General features: G+C 43.0%; 1 protein-coding gene across 1 annotated transcript in view; it reads left to right on the top strand.

Moving 5' to 3' along the window:
• Positions 1-22,835, top strand: part of itsn1 (intersectin 1 (SH3 domain protein)) — a gene marked incomplete at its 3' end in the record, with an annotated part of 256,540 nt that overhangs the window by 175,877 nt on the left and 57,828 nt on the right. The window contains exons 18-21 of the mRNA XM_084321474.1: positions 11,926-12,083; positions 19,979-20,280; positions 20,534-20,682; positions 20,888-20,902. Of these exons, the coding sequence (XP_084177600.1) occupies positions 11,926-12,083; positions 19,979-20,280; positions 20,534-20,682; positions 20,888-20,902 (624 nt within the window). The remainder of the gene's footprint in view (positions 1-11,925; positions 12,084-19,978; positions 20,281-20,533; positions 20,683-20,887; positions 20,903-22,835) is intronic.

The raw sequence follows: 22,835 nt of genomic DNA, 5'->3' as shown, positions 1-22,835 counted from the left end.
GACATATAACCTACTAGTCTACAGTGTTCATACATCTAACCTACTAGTTTACAGTGTTCAGTCAGACATCTAACCTACTAGTCTACAGTGTGAAGACATCTAACCTACTAGTTTACAGTGTTCAGTCAGACATCTAACCTACTAGTTTACAGTGTGAATACATCTAACCTACTAGTCTATAATGTTGGGACATCTAACCTACTAGTTTACAGTGTTCAGTCAGACATCTAACCTACTAGTCTATAGTGTGAAGACCTCTAACCTACTAGTCTATAATGTTGGGACATCTAACCTACTAGTCTATAGTGTGAAGACATCTAACCTACTAATCTACAGTGTTCAGCCAGGCTGCAGCATTATGAGAGCAGACAGTAGTAATGTGTCTGAACACAACATTATGAGAGCAGACAGTAGTAATGTGTCTGAATGCAGCATTATGAGAGCAGACAGTAGTAATGTGTCTGAACGCAACATTATGAGAGCAGACAGTAGTAATGTGTCTGAACACAACATTATGAGAGCAGACAGTAGTAATGTGTCTGAATGCAGCATTATGAGAGCAGACAGTAGTAATGTGTCTGAACGCAACATTATGAGAGCAGACAGTAGTAATGTGTCTGAACACAACATTATGAGAGCAGACAGTAGTAATGTGTCTGAACGCAACATTATGAGAGCAGACAGTAGTAATGTGTCTGAACACAACATTATGAGAGCAGACAGTAGTAATGTGTCTGAACACAACATTATGAGAGCAGACAGTAGTAATGTGTCTGAACACAACATTATGAGAGCAGACAGTAGTAATGTGTCTGAACACAACATTATGAGAGCAGACAGTAGTAATGTGTCTGAATGCAGCATTATGAGAGCAGACAGTAGTAATGTGTCTGAACACAACATTATGAGTGTAGACAGTAGTAATGTGTCTGAACGCAGCATTATGAGAGCAGACAGTAGTAATGTGTCTGAATGCAGCATTATGAGAGCAGACAGTAGTAATGTGTCTGAACACAACATTATGAGAGCAGACAGTAGTAATGTGTCTGAACGCAGCATTATGAGGGTAGACAGTAGTAGTGTGTCTGAACACAGCATTATGAGAGCAGACAGTAGTAATGTGTCTGAATGCAGCATTATGAGAGCAGACAGTAGTAATGTGTCTGAATGCAGCATTATGAGAGCAGACAGTAGTAATGTGTCTGAATGCAGCATTATGAGAGCAGACAGTAGTAATGTGTCTGAACACAACATTATGAGAGCAGACAGTAGTAATGTGTCTGAATGCAGCATTATGAGAGCAGACAGTAGTAATGTGTCTGAACACAACATTATGAGAGCAGACAGTAGTAATGTGTCTGAACGCAGCATTATGAGGGTAGACAGTAGTAGTGTGTCTGAACACAACATTATGAGAGCAGACAGTAGTAGTGTGTCTGAATGCAGCATTATGAGAGCAGACAGTAGTAATGTGTCTGAATGCAGCATTATGAGAGCAGACAGTAGTAATGTGTCTGAACACAACATTATGAGAGCAGACAGTAGTAATGTGTCTGAACGCAGCATTATGAGAGCAGACAGTAGTAATGTGTCTGAATGCAGCATTATGAGAGCAGACAGTAGTAATGTGTCTGAACACAACATTATGAGAGCAGACAGTAGTAATGTGTCTGAACACAACATTATGAGAGCAGACAGTAGTAATGTGTCTGAACACAACATTATGAGAGCAGACAGTAGTAATGTGTCTGAACACAACATTATGAGAGCAGACAGTAGTAATGTGTCTGAATGCAGCATTATGAGAGCAGACAGTAGTAGTGTGTCTGAACACAACATTATGAGAGCAGACAGTAGTAGTGTGTCTGAACACAACATTATGAGAGCAGACAGTAGTAGTGTGTCTGAATGCAGCATTATGGGAGCAGACAGTAGTAATGTGTCTGAATGCAGCATTATGAGAGCAGACAGTAGTAATGTGTCTGAACACAGCATTATGAGAGCAGACAGTAGTAATGTGTCTGAACACAGCATTATGAGAGCAGACAGTAGTAATGTGTCTGAACACAACATTATGAGAGCAGACAGTAGTAATGTGTCTGAACACAACATTATGAGAGCAGACAGTAGTAATGTGTCTGAACACAACATTATGAGAGCAGACAGTAGTAATGTGTCTGAACACAACATTATGAGAGCAGACAGTAGTAATGTGTCTGAACACAACATTATGAGAGCAGACAGTAGTAATGTGTCTGAATGCAGCATTATGAGAGCAGACAGTAGTAATGTGTCTGAACACAACATTATGAGAGCAGACAGTAGTAATGTGTCTGAACACAACATTATGAGAGCAGACAGTAGTAATGTGTCTGAACACAACATTATGAGAGCAGACAGTAGTAATGTGTCTGAACGCAGCATTATGAGGGTAGACAGTAGTAGTGTGTCTGAACGCAGCATTAGGAGGGCAGACCATAGTAGTGTGTATGCAACTCACTCACAATACTAAACACACTTGGACTGAGGTTGTGTTACTGTATTTAACTCGAGAGGTGTCTACAGGCTCAGGAGGGTTTGTGTGTACATGTGTTTATGTGCATGTGTTTGTGTGTACATGCGTGCACACATGTGTTTGTATGTACATCGTGAGTGTACATGTTTGTGTGTTTGTGCACATTGGATGTTGGTGTATATGTGTATTGACCTGATGTGTGTGCATCAGATGTTTGTGTTTAGGTACTGACTTGTGTGTGTGTGTGTGTTGCAGTGCCATGGCTCAGGGCTGCAGCAGTGTGTCTCAGACATCAGAGTGTTTCTCAGACGGATAGACCTCATTGTCCAGGTGGACATCACACACCCTCCATACCTCTATACCTCCCTCCCTCCCTACCTCCATCTATCCCTCTATACCTCCCCCCTACCGCCATCTATCCCTCTATACCCCCTTCCCTACCTCCATCTATCCCTCCATACCTCTATACCTCCCTCCATATCTCCAGCTATCCCTCCATACTTCTATACCTCCATCTATCCCTCCATACCTCTATATATCCCTCCATACCTCCCTCCCTCCATATCTCCATCCATACCTCCATCCATACCTCCATATATACCTTCATAGCCCCCTCCATACATCTATACCTCCCTCCATACCTCATCTATCCCTCCATACCTCTATCTCTCCATACCTATATCCCTCCATATCTCCCTCTATACCTCCATACCTCCCTCTATACCGCTGTATCTCCCTCTATACCTCTGTATCTCCCTCTACCTCCCTATATATCTCCCTCTATACCTTTGTACCTCCCTCTATACCTTAATACCTCCCTCTATATACCTCCCTCTATATCTCCCTCTATACCTCTGTATCTCCTTCTATACCTCCCTCTATACCTCTATCTCCCTCTATACCTCCCTCTATACCTTCCTCTATATATCTCCCTCTATACCTCTGTATCTCCCTCTATACCTCCATACCTCCCTCTATACCTCCATACCTCCCTCCATACCTTCCTCTATACCTCCCTCTATACCTCCATACCTCCCTCTATACCTCCATACCTCCCGCTATACGTCTGTATCTCCCTCTATACCTCCAAGAATACTCAAATCAAATGCATCAAATTTGCCATTCACAGAAATCCAAGATTGCTGCGATTCAGTAGAGTGAAAAACGAGTTTGCCATTTTACAGTATGTAAGGAAGGTTAACAATGGTAAACTATAGCTATGGCAGTTACAAATATATACCTACCAAAATATTTAGTAAATTCACAGCAAAGGTGTTAATGTCAAAAACTTATTTTACCTGTACTCTCTCTGTACGTTCAATAATTTTAAGTAGCCAAACGTTACACTGTAAAAGCTAAGTCGATAGTTTGATGATAAATATTTCACGTCATACTATAATACTGTGACATCCCTAGTGCTGTCGCACACCGCGCCACTCGCCACCACATGTGATTGTCAACCTGTAGGAAGTACTGAACAGGGTGATACTGACCAGTGACTCAAGGGTATTAGCGGAATTCATAGGAAAAAGGAAGTTTTGTCTTGGCTCTGCTGAGAAGTCAGTCAGTTAGGAATCGATGCCTACTAAACTGTTTATTTAGTCATGGAAATGCACGGCAAAGATGAAATGGTGCAGCGATTAAAAAACATTGTATTCAAATGTTTCTTTCAATAAAGAGTTGTGAACAGCAGATATAGAATATGGATGTGATGTGTCTGATTCAGAGCAAGCATTCTGCCTCACCAAATTCTGAATCATCAGATTCCAATTAATCCCCCCTGCTCTGTACATTGTCATCTCCCTCCTCATGATCCTCCTCCTCACTCTCTTCAGCTGGCCCTGGTACATAATTATAGATATGTTGGGAGAGCAGGTTGTGTGCTACTCCATTGATTTTGTGGACTCACAGAATGTTTGTTTTATTTTGTATAACCAAAAGAGCTATATAGTGGCGGTCTCAGTTCAGAAACAGAAAATGCACATGTATAATCAGAACATTCCCCTGTGTGCTCTGTGTCATCCTTACAATCTATCCCAATTAATTTTCTATGGAGCAGCTCCAGACATTATACTTGGATGACATCACAAGTTTGAATTTTAGCACTCTGGATTTTGTATTTGGAAGAGAGTTGTTCATGTTCACTAATCGTTGTGGACTGTCTTAGATCCATATGAGTAACATGTATGAATTCATTCATGGAAATGGGTGACCAACTTCCCCATCTCCTCTGCCCCCCCTGAACTTTCTACTGAGAATTTACTTGTGGTGGTGAGTGACGCAGTGTGTGACGGCACTAGGGATGTCACAATATTAGATACAAAAAAACTGATTGACTTCTCAGCAGAGCCAAGACAAAACGTCCCTTTTCCTATGGACTCCGCTAATTCACTGAGTCGCTGAGTCACAGAATTTCTCAAGCCTAAACTCAGAACAATATTATTAATAATCACCCTTCCCTTTGTTTTTGATCCACCTTTTCTCCCATTTTCCTATTTTTCTCCCATCCCAATTTTCATATCGTCCAATTCAACCCTCCCCTGTCTTTCGAACGTTGTTTCTTGCCTCCCACAAGCCGGCTGCAATGTGGACTAAGTCATACATAGCACGAGTCCCCTCCGATACTCGAGGTAACAGCCGTCGCATCTTTTCACCTGCGCGGCTCGATCTTTCAGCGTCGGGGGTCTGGGCTTTGGAGGGGCCCCGCCCCCGTCGCTTCTTGATTCTACTGCGCAGGCGCACCAACCGACCTGTAGGAGTCGCTGTCCACAACGCCCGATCCCCACCCTTCAGTTTCCCTCCCCGTAATACGGCCAATGTGTATTACTGTGGACAACCAGCTAAACTGAAAGCAATGTGGAGAGCGGGGCTCAAACAGGAGGCATTCTGTCTCGCCTAGTCTCCAGCATTCGTTGCGAGCGCCTTGCCCACTGTGCCACGTAGCCGCCCAATCACCCTTCCCTTTGAAGGGTATTCACACACACACACACACACACACAGCAGACTTAATGATTTTAGAACATGTCAGCTAATGAAGTGAAATATTTATCTTGATCAACTTGGGGGACTGACTGTTCCGGGGCGCTTCACATGCCTTCGAGCGACATTGTACTATTGTACTTATTTATGCCTATGCTTAAGACTGCACGTTTACATTGCACTACTTTTATTGTCTTTTATACCTATTATGTCTGCAATTTATGCATTGTTTCTTTTTATTCTGTCAATTGTGTGCTGATTTTATGTTTATGTTCATTTTATACTAATTGCTGTGGTGCATGTGTGAAAAGTACTATATAGATAGTTATTCATATTTTTTATTATATTGTAGAAATGTGTGCATTGAAATGTCTGTCGACGGCATTGAAAATGAGGGTGACCTCAATTGTATTTTCGAGAATAAATAAAGGTTTGAACTATCCAGTTCACTTTTATAGTGTAAGGTATGGCTACAGAGAGAGAAGTACAGTTAAAATGGGTTTTGACATTAACGTCTTTGCAGTGAATTTCCATTACTAAATATTTCTGTAGGTATAGATTTGTAACTGTCATAGCAATAGTTTACCATTGTTAACCTTCCTTACATACTGTAAAAATGGCAAACTCGAAACAAGTTAAGTTTTCACTTTACTGGATGGCAGCCATCTTGGATTTCCGTGTCGAAATTATGTCATAACATGAAACTGATGTCAGTCTTCATACATGATTCTAGGTGCTGGACCCAGCTAATACCTCTACCCTCTATACCTCCATACCTCCCTGTATACCTTCATAGCTCCTATACCTTCATACCTCCATTTATACCTCCATTTATACCTCCACACCTCCCTGTATACCTTCATACCTCCATCTATACCTCCATACCTCCCTGTATACCTTCATACCTCCATCTATACCTCCATACCGACCCTGTATACCTTCATAGCTCCTATACCTTCATACCTCCATCTATACCTCCATACCTCCCTGTATACCTTCATACCTCCATCTATATCTCCATACCGACCCTGTATACCTTCATAGCTCCTATACCTTCATACCTCCCTCTATACCTTCATACCTCCATCTATACCTACCTCCCTCTATACCTTCATACCTCCATCTATACCTCCCCTGTATACCTTCATACCTCCATATATACCTCCCTCTATACCGCCCTCTATACCTTCATACCTCCCTCTACCTCCATTTATACCTCTATACCTCCCTGTATACCTTCATAGCTCCTATACCTTCATACCTCCCTCTATACCTCCCTCTATACCGCCCTATATACCTCCATCTATACCTCTATACCTTCATACCTCCATCTATACCTCCATACCTTCCTGTATACCTTCATACCTCCATATATACCTCCATACCTCCATTTATACCTCTATACCTCCATACCTATCTCTATACCTCCCTCCCTCTATACCCCAATCCACCCTCTATACCTTCCTCCCTCTATACTTCCATGCCTCCATAGCTCCCTCTATACCTCCATCTATACTTATATACCTCCCTCTATACTTATATACCTCCCTCTATACCGTCATACCTCCCTCTATACTTATATCTATACTTTATTTTCTTTCTTTCATTCTCTTTCTCGCTCTCTCCTTCATTCTTCTCATCCTCCATCAGGGTTTGAGCCAATGATCCCTAAAAATTAGGGTTGTCAAAGGATAACATTTTCTATGGTAACGTATACTATGAATTTCCCCAGACCACTCTTGGCAGAGCCTGAGGTGTGGCCAGCAATAGCAACCCTTACCTCTAACCCACTCAACTCCAACCCAACCCATACATCAGACCAAAACTAAAAATGTATACAAAGTGCAATACCAAGCAGAGCTCTTTTGCCGTTTGATGGTACTACAGATTCTATGGCATTAAGTATGGCTGTCCCCATGTTTGATGTAATCCACAATGCAAAGACCATCTTTGATTAACACTAGCTTGCATTAGCTCAGCTGTAACAGTTTGTAACTGATATTGTGACCTGTCGTGGTCTGTCAACTGCTGTGTGCAGAGATCAATTTGGTAGTTTCCTAGTCCAGAGATTCACTACTGAGTTTAAGATGAATACTTCTCAAAAAAAAGATTTTATAATAATAATAAAACATACATAGCTGCAATTGTATTTAATTTATGTTAAATATATATATATATTTTTTTACCCCCAATCTAGATGAGGCATTGACCTCCTATAAAAGTAGATCAGCCTGGCTCAAATCCTGCTTCCTCCCTCTGGTTCTGTCTCTCATCCTCTCCATATTCCTACTGCTAGTCTGGTTATCTAGCTAGGTTAGCTCCTCTACCGTCCTCCTACTGCTAGTCTGGTTAGCTAGCTAGCTAGTTTAGTTCCTCTTCCTATTGCTAGTCTGGTTAGCTAGCTAGCTAGTTTCGTTCCTCTTCCTATTGCTAGTCTGGTTAGCTAGTTAGCTAGTTTAGTTCCTCTTCCTATTGCTAGTCTGGTTAGCTAGCTATGTTATATCCTCTTCCTACTGCTAGTCTGGTTAGCTAGCTAGTTTAGTTCCTCTTCCTATTGCTATTCTGGTTATCTAGCTAGGTTAACTCCTCTGCCATCTTGGCGGGCGTGTCCATAGGAAACATCTTTTAGCTGGCAGCACTTGAGGAAAGCACTGGTTGTGGCTGCTGTTGTCACTAGACCAGCGGTTCTCAAACTACGGGTCACGACCCAAAGTGGGGTCATGGGTAGAATATATATATATTTTAATGTTCTGGCAACATATTTTGGCTAAATATGCCTCGTTTTATAAATGTCTATTGATAACATAGTGCTGTAATAAAATGTTCTAATAAATATGCATGATCAAGTTCAACAACGTGTGCTTTTATTTTGATATTCCTTAATTCTACATTGAAATTATGCGATAGATTAAGTGTGGGGTCGCCAAAAAAAATCCTAAATAAAATGGGGTCGTGGTATAAAAAAAGGTATTGAGAACCCCTGCACTAGACTACTACTTTTGATAAAAGTGCTCAGTGCTCTTGAAAACAGCACTCTACTCTCAGTGCTGTTGGGAATGTGCAATAGCGTTTCCATTTAAACGAATGGTACAATAAAGCCAGTGCTTAAAATACATGTTATCAATGGACACATCCCCCTACTACTCTTCCTACGATTAGTCTGGTTAGCTAGCTAGTTTAGTTCTTCTGCTAAGTTAGACTAGTCATGTTAGTACATTGTATGTGGTGAGTGTTGCCAAGCTTGCAATGGTGCTAGTTAGCTGCTTGTAGACTAGCTCTTTTTCTGCTGTTGCTAAGCTAATGCTATGCTAGGCTATCAATAAAAGCTACTGTATTCTGGGTCAATCTGTTTCAGCCAGACCAACAGGAGAGGCTTTTGAATGAATGAAAACTTTATTTAACAGATTGCAGAATGGGTACAATACAGTACAGCTCAATACACACAATTGTTAAGGGGATGCAGACCAGAGAAAGAAGTTTGTCTTGTTTACATCAGGGTCCCCCATTTTCAATTCATAGTGCTAGCTAGCAGACTAGAGAACTACAACATGAATGTTAGAAGGCCAAACTCTACCTTCTGAATACTGATTTTGTGTGTGTGTGTGTGTCTGTTTGTGTCTGTGTCCTTGGCAAGTCTGCTTACTTTACATGGCCATAGGGCTATGTATGCCCTACACTTCCTGTCTTGGTTGCTGGGATCTGTAGCTGCCTCTTGTTATGATTGGTCGGTTTGATTCTAACTGTCTCCTTTGATTGATTGTTCGGCTGAAACAAAACAGATGCATTGTGTAACAGGGCGTGTCCTAATGACACAGCTGGTTGTCACAACTACACAGAGCTGCCCCCCCCCCCCCAAATAAAAACTTCTCTAACGCCTACCCCTCAACACTGCTCTCTGCAAGCTCCGCCCCCTATAAGAGTAGAGCCCTCCAGCTGGAGGAGTTGGTTTGAAACATTTGACTACTTTTAAACCCTGCCTCCAGTGACTTCAGCACCACATTTGGCTGGTTCTCGAAAATGTATCCTGTGATGACGCTTAATACAAGGTGACCGCATTAAGATGTTTATCCAGGTCATAATTTATAGACCAATTATGGGAGGTGAATTTCTCCCATCAGAATGAGGTTGAGGTGATTATCTCCAGGCAGAAAGAGGTTCAGGTTCTTACCCCAGTCACCAAGCCAATGATTGGAGAAGAAATTAATGTTGACTGTCTCAGCAAGACTTGCCAGAAGCACTATATAGAGTGGAAAATACCAGAAGGATTTATGAACCGTTAATAAAACAGACGTGACGCAGGGGAAATATAAATACATTTGTCAGGTATGCATTTAATCTCCTAATCCCTCCTACAAGTATGTAAATAAAAAAAGCTGTGGCAACTTGTGATATGACAGACCTCTTTTCAGTGTTGTTGAGTCTCAGCTAAAGTTAGCATGCTAGTTCAGCCAGTTGATACCATTAACACAATGGACGCCAGACCCGAGATAAGTCGGGTTAACTTGCCATCGCTTGAGCACCAAACCCGAGAAAAGTCGGGTTTTAATCGTTATTTTATTTTTAATTTTTTTATTCGCTATATCCATTCATAATTCATCCATCCAGCCTGATGTTATCTTTGGGAATGGCTCTGAGATCGCAAACGGCCAATACCGCCGCCTAATGCCTTGCGGCCGCTATTGCACTCCATTGGAAACGATGTGGTTTGTTTTCTCGGCCGAGCTGTGGGGGGGGCGGGGTCTAAACACACCGGCAAAACCAGCGCTTATAGGGATGGCATCGACTAGGGTCCCCGCCCGCCCGTTCATGTGCAATGCTGGATAACATTGGACACACGATCGCGATCAGTATTTGGAATGGCGATCAGATAATTGGATTATTATTTTTGCAGTACATCATAGACATGGTAAGGACTATATGTTATCAATCTTGCGTTGATCCGATAATTTTTTCCCCGCGATCGCAGCGTGTCTGTAATGGACTGTGTAATGTATGCCGTTGGTGGCGAAGCATAGAAAAACGACCCCCCCCCCCCCCCCCCCCCACCCTTTCGTGCATGCATGATGAAAAATAATACCGATAATCTAGCGTTGATTTCAGATTGATTCAATAATCAGGCGAGAAATGGCACGATTTATAATGAAATGCAGTAAAGCGCTGTTTGGCGGAGTTTCCTGGGATTACACAAGATCACTATAAAACTACTCATATTCACCACGGTATAAAACGGAAATGTATGGATGAAATTTTTTTTGCATGTTGACCGGAAGAAACTCACTGACAATGGATGTTATTAGATCCATAGCTATAATATTTAATATAGGTTTAGCACTGCAAACACCGGAATTTATCCCCATTGAACAGAGCGCTGGCACACAATGGCCCAACGCCCATAGCGACCTCTGGCGCTGTTAACCTTTGTAAATATTAGACCACTCCGCTGCTCCTGATGCTTGTAATATACATATGGTAGCCTGATTCAATAGGCTTATGGCTGCAGGGACGCGTGTAGTCTTTTACCAACGCACTTGCAGTTCCGCGTTCAGGTTCCGCGATCTGATTGGCCAGTGACATTTCTCTCGGAGCCAATCGTGTTACGCCTATTTCTGCCTCTAACAGCCTGATAGCTAGCTAACGCCTAGTTCTATCACTGGTTAAGCTTGGCGACTCTTTCGAAGTTGGTTAAGGTTAGAGTTTGGAATCAGGGCTGGTGGTCTATCGCCCTGCTCTAAACCAAACTCTAACCTTAACCAACTTCGAAAGAGTCGCCAAGCTTAACCAGTGATAGAACTAGGCGTCACGCGATTGGCTCTGAGAGAAACGTCACTGGCCAATCAGATCGCGGAAAACTGCAAGTGCGTTGGTAAAAGACTACACGCTGCAGGGACATCAAAGCCATGCAGTTGTTTGATTATTGTCTCTTTTCAGCTCCAGGGATAGACTTTCATTTGATTTTCAATCCGCTATGAAATTAAAGTGAAGTTGTGTCAAGTAACAACAATAACCCACATCAGATCTACGTTTAAAGGATTTTTACAATTCAAATATTTATAGAATATTAGTTTGACAGCCCTATAGTTGAGTTGTTGTGAATCAGTGGTGACACTTAAATCACCAAATGCAAAGTGAAGGAATGTGTCTTGGTGCCAACAGTGCAGAGACACTATTTTGTCCTGTGAACCAGCAACGTTTCTCTGGTCAGTGAGGTCACAGGAGGCAGGTTTTAAAATCGAGTTCCTGGCTAAAATTGTATGCAGGTATGGTGACTTTGGTGCGCGTAGATGCAAGGGGCGGAGCTTTACTTAGTCACCTGTCTGCTCTTGCTGCTGCTGTTGTAGCTGTCGTTGTCAATGGTAACCCGTAGAAACCAGCCCTCTGACCCCGCCTCTTCCTCACCGCTGTTCCTTCCTGTATCCCATGATGCTTTGCAGGAGCTGAGGGAAATCCACAGCCGACAACAGAGACAGAAGCAGCGGGACCTGGAGGGAGAGACACACGCACTCTCACACACAAACACACTCTCTCTCACACACACACACTCTCGCACACACACACCCATCGAGCGCAGGTCGGCTGAGTTGCAGGAGAGGTAAGACGGTGAGAGAGTCTGTGTGAGTGTGCGTAACATGTCAGTCTTGTCACTGTCCTGATATTGCTGGTATTCTTATTCACATTTCCAAGCTTTTAAAAGACTAACAGTCTAAATATGACTTTTAGCCCATTTACTAATCAGAATACATCTTTTAAATTTACCCCTGACCATTGTCCTGAGCATAGCTTACTTAAAAAAAAATAAAAAAAATAATAATAATAATAATAATAATAATAATAATAATAATAATAATAATGGGCGGCTAGGTGGTGTAGTGGGCAAGGCACTCGCCACCAATGTGGAGACGCTGGCATTCGCGTGTTCGAATCCAGCTCTCCACATTGTTTTCAGTTTAGCTGGTCGTCCGCAGTAATACACATTGGCCGTATTACGGGGAGGGAAACTGAAGGGTGGGGATTGGGCGTTGTGGACCGCGTCTCCTACAGGTCGGTTGGTGCGCCTGCGCAGTAGAATCAGGAAGTGTCGGGGGCAGCGTGAGCCTCCCACGCGTTACTCCTCGCCACTGAGAGATCGAGCTGCGCAGGTGAAAAGATGCGACTGCTGTTACCTCAAGTACCGGAGGGGACTTGTGCTATGTATGACTTAGTCCACATTGCAGCCGGCTTGTGGGAGGCAAGAAACAGCGTTCATGACAGGGGAGGGTTGAATTGGATGATACGAAATTGGGATGGGAGAAAATATAGAAAAATGGGAGAAAAAGTGGATAAAAAAAAAATAATAATAATAATAATAATAATAATAATAATAATAATAATAATAATAATAATAATAATAATAATAATAATAATAATAATAATAATAATAATAATAATAATAATAATAATAATTTACTATTATAATTCTACAGATGAAAACTACCAAATTATCTCCTGGTCAAGCTAACAAATTGGACGCTCCTTAGGAAAAATATTTTTCTCTCTGCATGTGCAAACCTTGTTTATGTTGGAAAACTCAGCGCTGTATGTACTATGTAGTGCCTTTCTGGTACAATGCGTGCACCAAAAGAGGCAACATTTTTGTTGGCGTGACCTAGGGCAATCATTGTATCTCAAGTCAGAATAAAATACAGTTTTCTTCTTCTCTTGTGGTTAATCTGGTAAGTGTGTGTATGTATGTGTATATATATATATAATGTGCAGTAAATATTATATATTGTGGAATATTTTAAATGGGTCAAGACGGTGAACTGTAGAAATCCAGGTGAGTCAAATTGTATATAAAAATAGAACATAGTTTATTTCTGTTTCTGTGGCCACAGAAAAAGTATCCTAAGTTTACAATCAGAGTGATGCAAGGCTTCTATCCTCCCTACAACCGACCAGTGGGGGGCATATGCGAGCAACGTTCAAGACAGGGGAGGGAGAATTGGCGCGAGAGGTAAATTGGGATGGGGAGAAAAATCACAGAAAAAAGGAGGAGAAAAAGTTGATAAAAAAATATATATATATGTGATTTACTTGGACATAGGGCTGGGCGATTAATCGATTTTATCGATTAATTTGAATTCATGATTTAGGATGATTTAAAAAAATATATATTAAAATAAAAAGGTGACTCAAAAAGTTATATATATATATATATATAGCTTTTTGAGTCACCTTTTTATTTTACAAAGTGTTTTATGGTGAAAGTTAGATTTGCACTTTATTAAATTCATTCTTGTTTGATGATCAAGAGGCACCTTTTATTTGTTTTAAAAAGGGGAACTATCTTATAAATGGCCTTTTCCAGTGTTTAGCATTATTTTCTAGCTATGTGGACTTATATTAATAGGATCTATGTCGCTAATTCTCAATTTGGCTCATTCTTCCAATTCTCATCTCACAATATTGTCCCTCAAGTGAGTCATCTGATATTTACCGTATCTGTGAAGTCAGAGGTTTCTCATCTGCATAACGCCCGCCCCATCTATGCTTGTAGCCAACTGTAGCTTGTAGCCAACCCCCAGCCACCTGTATTACTCATTAAGAGACCGCTTGGCCCCTGCACGTCAATGTCTCTCTCTCTCACTCTCACTCACTCTCTCTCTCTGTCACTCTCTCTCACTCTCACTCTCACTCTCTCTCTCTGTCACTCTCTCTCTGTCACTCAAATTGCATTCCGAGTATGCCTCAAAACAGCTTAAATTTGTTAGGTAGAAAAATGCTGTTTTTGAGTACTTGATTAAAGATACAAAACAATGATTTATTTTTTTGAAAAAAAACCTTACAGATGTGTTCCATAAACTCACGGGAATTGTGTAAAATTGCCCAAATAGTGAAAGAAATAGTAAAATAGTTCCCCTTTAAGTGAAGTTTGGTGGAAAAGCAAGTTATTGCACTATTAATCCCAATAGGGACATTCATCTTTGTTTGATCAAGAGTAACCTTTTATATATATATATATTATAATTATTATATATTATTATTATTATATTATATTATATTATTATTATATTATATATTATAATATAATTTTATTTTTGTATGTGAAGATTGGTGAAAGTTAGGTTTGCACTTCAATCCCAATAGGGAAATTCATCTTAGTTTGATCATCTTTTTGTGTCAAATAAAAACAAAGCTTATTTGAATGATTTCCTTGGCGTTTCTAGTTTGGCTACTACTTGGGTTTTCAGAAAAAGACCCGCTATGTGGCGCTAATCTCTAGCTAGTATCGTGTATTTCATCACAGTAGCTTCCCGGTGTTTAATAAACACTTCTAGCCAGGACATATCTGGACATATAAGACATATATGTATCATGTTTATTTTTTTGGCTGGGTTTGCGCATGCGGATTAACACATTGAGTGCCAGCCATGCGGAGCGCTTTAGCCTCCGTATGCCAGCATCCACTTCAATGATAGAGCTCTCATATTTGCAAACGCATAAACTATGTCTTAAATTATGGCTATGTGTCTAATCTGGCTGTCGCTTTTCAATGACTTGTTTGCAGTCAACATTGTCGAAACGGATTGTTTTTTAATCGGTTCATTTCCGTTTTATACCATTTTGAAAAACGCTTGTTTTTTTTAAGTTTCAGGAAAATATAAAGATTCTGTGATAATCGCCCTTTACTGGAATATTCTGGAATACACAAAAAACGTTGTAATTTTTCGGCCTATTTATGAATAGTTTTCAAATAAACGCTAGATTATCGATAGTATGTGTACTTATGCACGCTATAGAAGCGAGCTGAAAAATCGATTCTCTCATTTCCTGATCAGCACACACACACACACACACACACACACATAGGGCACATGTTGATATCTCTGTGAAAAAAGTTCTGATTATCCTAAGACTGGTAAAATAGATTTCTTACCTCAGATCAGATGTTCTCAAAAGATTATTCCAATTCCTGATCGCCATTCCAAATATCGATCGCATTTATTGATCCAACGCTGGGTACTGTAAATATGTATTCCACACTGTTTTGGGGCTTGGCAATGAATCCGATCCTCTCGGGTGACTTGCCCGAGAAGTAAAATGAGGAAGCAGGATTTTTCCCCCCCCATGCGTTTCATTCAATCCATTCCAAAGGGGTGCAGTACAACCGGGAGAGACGATAGGGGGCGGTATTTTACCAATGGAGCTCAGAGAGAGTTTGCAGCACTAACGTGAGACTATATTGATGAAATATGAATTCAAATCGGTAATAAAAAAAAGCGAGATATCTCGTCGCTGGCACTCAACGGTCGGCATGAACTAACGAGAAATCTCGTCGCTGGCACTCAAAGTGTTATGGGAGATGTCAATCTGTTGTCGACGGTGGTAATACGGCACAGTACATTTAGCTGTAAAAGCCTGATCAAGCTGTGTAGCTTCTGTAACACGAACGCAACTACTCTGTACATTGTTACTCAATACTCAGCTGAACATTGTTACTCAGCTGATAGAGTTGTGCCCTTCCTGATGACTTGTCGTACAGAACTTGTAAGTCGCTTTGGATAAAAGCGTCAGCTAAATGACTAAATGTAAATGTAATGTACTCTGTATGATGCCATTGTTGTTGTGGTGTTGGCTGAGTTTGCACATGCGGGTTAAGGGAGAGGTGGGCTATCGCATCATCGGTTCAGGAAAAGACTCATATAGGCTTGTAAAGACGGCGACGCAAGGGGGGTGTCTTTAGATTTTCTCACTCTGGGAGCCGGTCTCAGAAAATAGCATATTCAGGCTCCCAGAACGCAGTTCCGTGTGGATGAAAGGTGCATACGATAAAATACTTTGACTGATACGACCAAAATCGGTTTTGTCTGGACATGGCCTAAATGTTGTGGCTCAGCACCAATTTATGTTGTATTTATACATTGTTATTTATTTAGTTGATCTCATAGGACTTGATTTTCCAAGTCTAAGGCCATGTCCAGACTAAACCGATTTTGGTCGTATAAGTCAAAGTATTTGATCGTATGCAGCTGCTCTACTGCTGGTGTGAACAACCATGCTGCTGCTCTACTGCTGGTGTGAACAACCAGGCTGCTGCTCTACTGCTGGTGTGAACAACCAGACTACTGCTCTACTGCTGGTGTGAACAACCATGCTACTGCTCTACTGCTGGTGTGAACAACCAGGCTACTGCTCTACTGCTGGTGTGAACAACCATGCTGCTGCTCTACTGCTGGTGTGAACAACCATGCTGCTGCTCTACTGCTGGTGTGAACAACCAGGCTGCTGCTCTACTGCTGGTGTGAACAACCAGACTACTGCTCTACTGCTGGTGTGAACAACCAGGCTACTGCTCTACTGCTGGTGTGAACAACCATGCTGCTGCTCTACTGCTGGTGTGAACAACCAGGCTACTGCTGGTGTGAACAACCAGGCTGCTGGTCTACTGCTGGTGTGAACAACCAGACTACTGCTCTACTGCTGGTGTGAACAACCATGCTGCTGCTCTACTGCTGGTGTGAACAACCAGACTACTGCTCTACTGCTGGTGTGAACAACCATGCTGCTGCTCTACTGCTGGTGTGAACAACCAGGCTACTGCTGGTGTGAACAACCAGGCTGCTGCTCTACTGCTGGTGTGAACAACCAGGCTGCTGCTCTACTGCTGGTGTGAACAACCAGGCTGCTGCTCTACTGCTGGTGTGAACAACCATGACTGGTGGACAAGCTGTTCGAGCTAGGTCTGAGCTCCGCCCTGAGCGCCTGGGTACTGGACTTTCTGAGTGACAGACCCCAGGCGGTCAGGGTGGGGGGTCAGACCTCCAACACCATCACCCTGAGCATCGGGTCCCCCCAGGGCTGTGTTCTAAGCCCCCTGCTGTACTCACTCTACTACACACACGATTGTGTGGCCAAGTTCAGCTCCAACTCCATAGTGAAGTTCGCAGACGACACGGTGGTGGTGGGGCTGATCTCGGACAACGACGAGAAGGCCTACCGGGAGGAGGTTGAGGTACTGGAACGTTGGTGCCAGGACAACAGCCTGCTCCTGAACATTGGTAAAACCAATGAGCTGATCGTGGATTATAGGAGAGGACAGCAGGAGACACACACACCACTGATGATTAACGGGGCTACCGTGGACAGGGTGAGCAGCTTCAAGTACCTGGGGGTCCGCATCTCAGAGGATCTGACATGGTCAACACACATAGACACAGTAGTAAAGAAAGCGAAGCAGCGCCTCTACCACCTGAGACAGTTAAGGAAGTTCAGAGTATCGGGGAAGATACTCCAGTCCTTCTACTCAGGAGCTGTAGAGAGCATCTTGACCGGAAACATCACTGCCTGGTATGGAAACAGCACGGCACAGGACAAGAAGGCCCTACAGAGAGTGGTGCGCTCAGCCGAGCGTACCACGGGTATTGCGCTACCTACCCTGCAGGTTCTATACAACAAGAGGTGCAAATCCAGAGCCTGCAGAATAATGAAAGACCCCCACCACCCCAATAACAGCCTGTTCCAGCTGCTGAGGTCAGGCAGACGCCTGCGAACCCCAGCTACTAGGACGGAGAGGCTTAGGCTCAGCTTCTTCCCCCAGGCCATCAGAGCCTTGAACAATGAACATTGAGAGCCACAGAAACTGAACTATCCACACACAAGCACACACAAGCACACACACGACACGCACGCTGAGCACGCTCACACACTAGCAGCCACTTTAACACTCATGCCGCACACACGCACACTTATGGCCAAGAGGAAAGGCCACTTTAAATTAGTATAACAACAGGAACAGTGTATTGCACTACTAAAGCTACCTAGCATGTCCTATATGCTCTGTAAATACTATGTACAGATACCGAGATGTCACACCATGTTACCTGTTTATTGCACTGTTGTTTTTATTGGATTCTATTATATGTTGTACCACTGTATTTTTATTGGATTCTATTATATGTTGTACCACTGTATTGCACATCGTCGCGGGCAAGACCACCCGCATTTCATTGTATACCTGTATGCCGTGACAATTAAAACTCTTGACTTGACTTGACTTGACATGCTGCTGCTCTACTGCTGGTGTGAACAACCAGGCTACTGCTCTACTGCTGGTGTGAACAACCAGGCTGCTGCTCTACTGCTGGTGTGAACAACCAGGCTGCTGCTCTACTGCTGGTGTGAACAACCAGGCTACTGCTCTACTGCTGGTGTGAACAACCAGGCTACTGCTCTACTGCTGGTGTGAACAACCAGGCTACTGCTAGTACTGCTGGTGTGAACAACCAGGCTGCTGCTCTACTGCTGGTGTGAACAACCAGACTACTGCTCTACTGCTGGTGTGAACAACCAGGCTGCTGCTCTACTGCTGGTGTGAACAACCAGGCTACTGCTCTACTGCTGGTGTGAACAACCAGACTACTGCTCTACTGCTGGTGTGAACAACCAGGCTACTGCTCTACTGCTGGTGTGAACAACCAGGCTGCTGCTCTACTGCTGGTGTGAACAACCAGACTACTGCTGGTGTGAACAACCAGGCTACTGCTCTACTGCTGGTGTGAACAACCAGGCTACTGCTCTACTGCTGGTGTGAACAACCAGGCTGCTGCTCTACTGCTGGTGTGAACAACCAGGCTGCTGCTCTACTGCTGGTGTGAACAACCAGGCTGCTGCTCTACTGCTGGTGTGAACAACCAGGCTGCTGCTCTACTGCTGGTGTGAACAACCAGGCTGCTGCTCTACTGCTGGTGTGAACAACCAGGCTGCTGCTCTACTGCTGGTGTGAACAACCAGGCTACTGCTCTACTGCTGGTGTGAACAACCAGGCTACTGCTCTACTGCTGGTGTGAACAACCAGGCTACTGCTCTACTGCTGGTGTGAACAACCAGGCTACTGCTCTACTGCTGGTGTGAACAACCAGGCTACTGCTCTACTGCTGGTGTGAACAACCAGGCTACTGCTCTACTGCTGGTGTGAACAACCAGGCTACTGCTCTACTGCTGGTGTGAACAACCATCAGCAGTTGATGCAGTAGATGCCATCAACAGCATCAGGTCTAAACATCTAGTCTGTAACTGAAGCACCAGGTCTAAACATCTAGTCTGTAACTGAAGCACCAGGTCTAAACATCTGTCTGTAACTGAAGCACCAGGTCTAAGCATCTAGTCTGTAACTGAAGCACCAGGTCTAAACATCTGTCTGTAACTGAAGCACCAGGTCTAAACATCTGTCTGTAACTGAAGCACCAGGTCTAAACATCTAGTCTGTAACTGAAGCACCAGGTCTAAACATCTAGTCTGAAACTGAAGCACCAGGTCTAAGCATCTAGTCTGAAACTGAAGCACCAGGTCTAAGCATCCTGATTAGAAAGATGACATAATAAAGAGATTTCTGAATTAATCTTGTCATTGTATGGTTTTTTCCCCAAGCCCCCTCCCATTTGGCTGGAGTACTCCATGTGATGAGTTTACTGTGATGGGACCACTCATCTGTCTATCCCCTTCCCACAGGCTGTCATCAGAGGAAGGCGTGGCCTGGGGAGATGAAGGAAGAACCTCCGTCCCTCCGGTTCCCAGTCCTGCCCCTGGCCCCCAGGCGTGGTTGAACAGGGTTGCCCAAGAGGAGGAGGAGGAAGAGGAGGAGGAAGGGAGGAAGAGAAGCGGAGAGGAGGAGGAGGAGAAAGAGGAGGGAAGGAATAGAGGTGGAGAGGAGGAGGAGGAGGAGGAGAAAGAGGACGGGAGAGAGAAGGATGTGCAAGAGAAACTCAACAAGCTGTTCAGTCAAACGGACCCCTGGAGCTCCCCAGGTATAGGTGTGTGTGTGTGTGTGTACATTCCTATGTGTGAATATAGGGTACCGTTAAAGTCTGTAGGGTGTATATATGATCTGAAGTACAGTGTTTTGGTATGAATCCAATTTGACTTTTACTCAAGAAATTGTTTGGTAAGGAAGAAGTGTTTTTCTCTCTCACCATCTCGGTCTGTTTCTCCTCTTTATGTCTCTCCCTCTGTATGACTCTCGCTCTCTTTCTCTTTTTCTCTCTCTCTCTCTCCTCTCTCTCTCAGCCTCAGACCAGGGGGCTGTGGGTGTGTTTGATCAGAAACCGGGGTCAGGGCTGGATCAGCCAATCAGGGTGGTTTACTACAGAGCACTGTACCCCTTCGACGCCCGCAGCCATGACGAGATCAGCATCGCCCCTGGAGACATCGTCATGGTGACTAGGACACACACTGATACTCGCCTACTGTGCTTTTAACTCTATATTCACGACCTTTACATGTGTGTTGTGTTCATAGTGTATTTGTGTGTGTGTCTGTGTTTATGGTGTGTGTATGTGTTTTATGGTGTGTGTATTGTGTTTATGCTGTGTGGGTGTGTGTGTATTAACTCTTTCTTTTCCTCTGCTTTCCAACCTGAAGGTGAAAGGGGAGTGGGTAAGTTTTAGCCCTGCCCACCATGCTGCCTCCTCCAATCACACATCAATGCTCATCACAGCAGCCCTCATTGGTCCATCTCATGTCTCTAATGGCTGCATGGTTGTGTTCTCATTGGACTAAGCCTGTCCAATCAGAACTGTTGTTTTAAAAATGTATGTTTCATTGCGAGTGCCTTCCATTCAGCTCAGGAGTAAAATAGGTCCACTGGGGACCAGAAGTCCAGGAACCCTAGTCTGTAACTGAAGCACCAGGTCTAAACATCTAGTATTTAACTGAAGCACCAGGTCTAAACATCTAGTCTGTAACTGAAGCACCAGGTCTAAACATCTAGTCTGTAACTGAAGCACCAGGTCTAAACATCTAGTCTGTAACTGAAGCACCAGGTCTAAACATCTAGTCTGTAACTGAAGCACCAGGTCTAAACATCTAGTCTGTAACTGAAGCACCAGGTCTAAACATCTAGTATTTAACTGAAGCACCAGGTCTAAACATCTAGTCTGTAACTGAAGCACCAGGTCTAAACATCTAGTCTGTAACTGAAGCACCAGGTCTAAACATCTAGTCTGTAACTGAAGCACCAGGTCTAAACATCTAGTCTGTAACTGAAGCACCAAGTCTAAACATCTAGTATTTAACTGAAGCACCAGGTCTAAACATCTAGTCTGTAACTGAAGCACCAGGTCTAAACATCTAGTCTGTAACTGAAGCACCAGGTCTAAACATCTAGTCTGTAACTGAAGCACCAGGTCTAAACATCTAGTCTGTAACTGAAGCACCAGGTCTAAACATCTAGTCTGTAACTGAAGCACCAGGTCTAAACATCTAGTCTGTAACTGAAGCACCAGGTCTAAACATCTAGTCTGTAACTGAAGCACCAGGTCTAAACATCTAGTCTGTAACTGAAGCACCAGGTCTAAACATCTAGTATTTAACTGAAGCACCAGGTCTAAACATCTAGTCTGTAACTGAAGCACCAGGTCTAAACATCTAGTCTGTAACTGAAGCACCAGGTCTAAACATCTAGTCTGTAACTGAAGCACCAGGTCTAAACATCTAGTCTGTAACTGAAGCACCAGGTCTAAACATCTAGTCTGTAACTGAAGCACCAGGTCTAAACATCTAGTCTGTAACTGAAGCACCAGGTCTAAGCATCTAGTCTGTAACTGAAGCACCAGGTCTAAACATCTAGTCTGTAACTGAAGCACCAGGTCTAAACATCTAGTCTGTAACTGAAGCACCAGGTCTAAACATCTAGTCTGTAACTGAAGCACCAGGTCTAAACATCTAGTCTGTAACTGAAGCACCAGGTCTAAACATCTAGTCTGTAACTGAAGCACCAGGTCTAAACATCTAGTATTTAACTGAAGCACCAGGTCTAAACATCTAGTATTTAACTGAAGCACCAGGTCTAAACATCTAGTCTGTAACTGAAGCACCAGGTCTAAACATCTAGTCTGTAACTGAAGCACCAGGTCTAAACATCTAGTCTGTAACTGAAGCACCAGGTCTAAACATCTAGTATTTAACTGAAGCACCAGGTCTAAACATCTAGTCTGTAACTGAAGCACCCGGTCTAAACATCTAGTATTTAACTGAAGCACCAGGTCTAAACATCTAGTATTTAACTGAAGCACCAGGTCTAAACATCTAGTCTGTAACTGAAGCACCAGGTCTAAACATCTAGTCTGTAACTGAAGCACCAGGTCTAAACATCTAGTCTGTAACTGAAGCACCAGGTCTAAGCATCTGTCTGTAACTGAAGCACCAGGTCTAAGCATCTAGTATTTAACTGAAGCACCAGGTCTAAACATCTAGTCTGTAACTGAAGCACCAGGTCTAAACATCTAGTCTGTAACTGAAGCACCAGGTCTAAACATCTAGTATTTAACTGAAGCACCAGGTCTAAACATCTAGTATTTAACTGAAGCAC

The sequence above is a fragment of the Notolepis coatsorum genome (genome assembly GCF_963971535.1).
Source record: "Notolepis coatsorum genome assembly, chromosome: 9".
Classification (NCBI taxonomy): domain Eukaryota; kingdom Metazoa; phylum Chordata; class Actinopteri; order Aulopiformes; family Paralepididae; genus Notolepis; species Notolepis coatsorum.
Note: the sequence above shows the minus strand (reverse complement) of the source record. Positions and strands in the feature narration are given on the sequence as shown.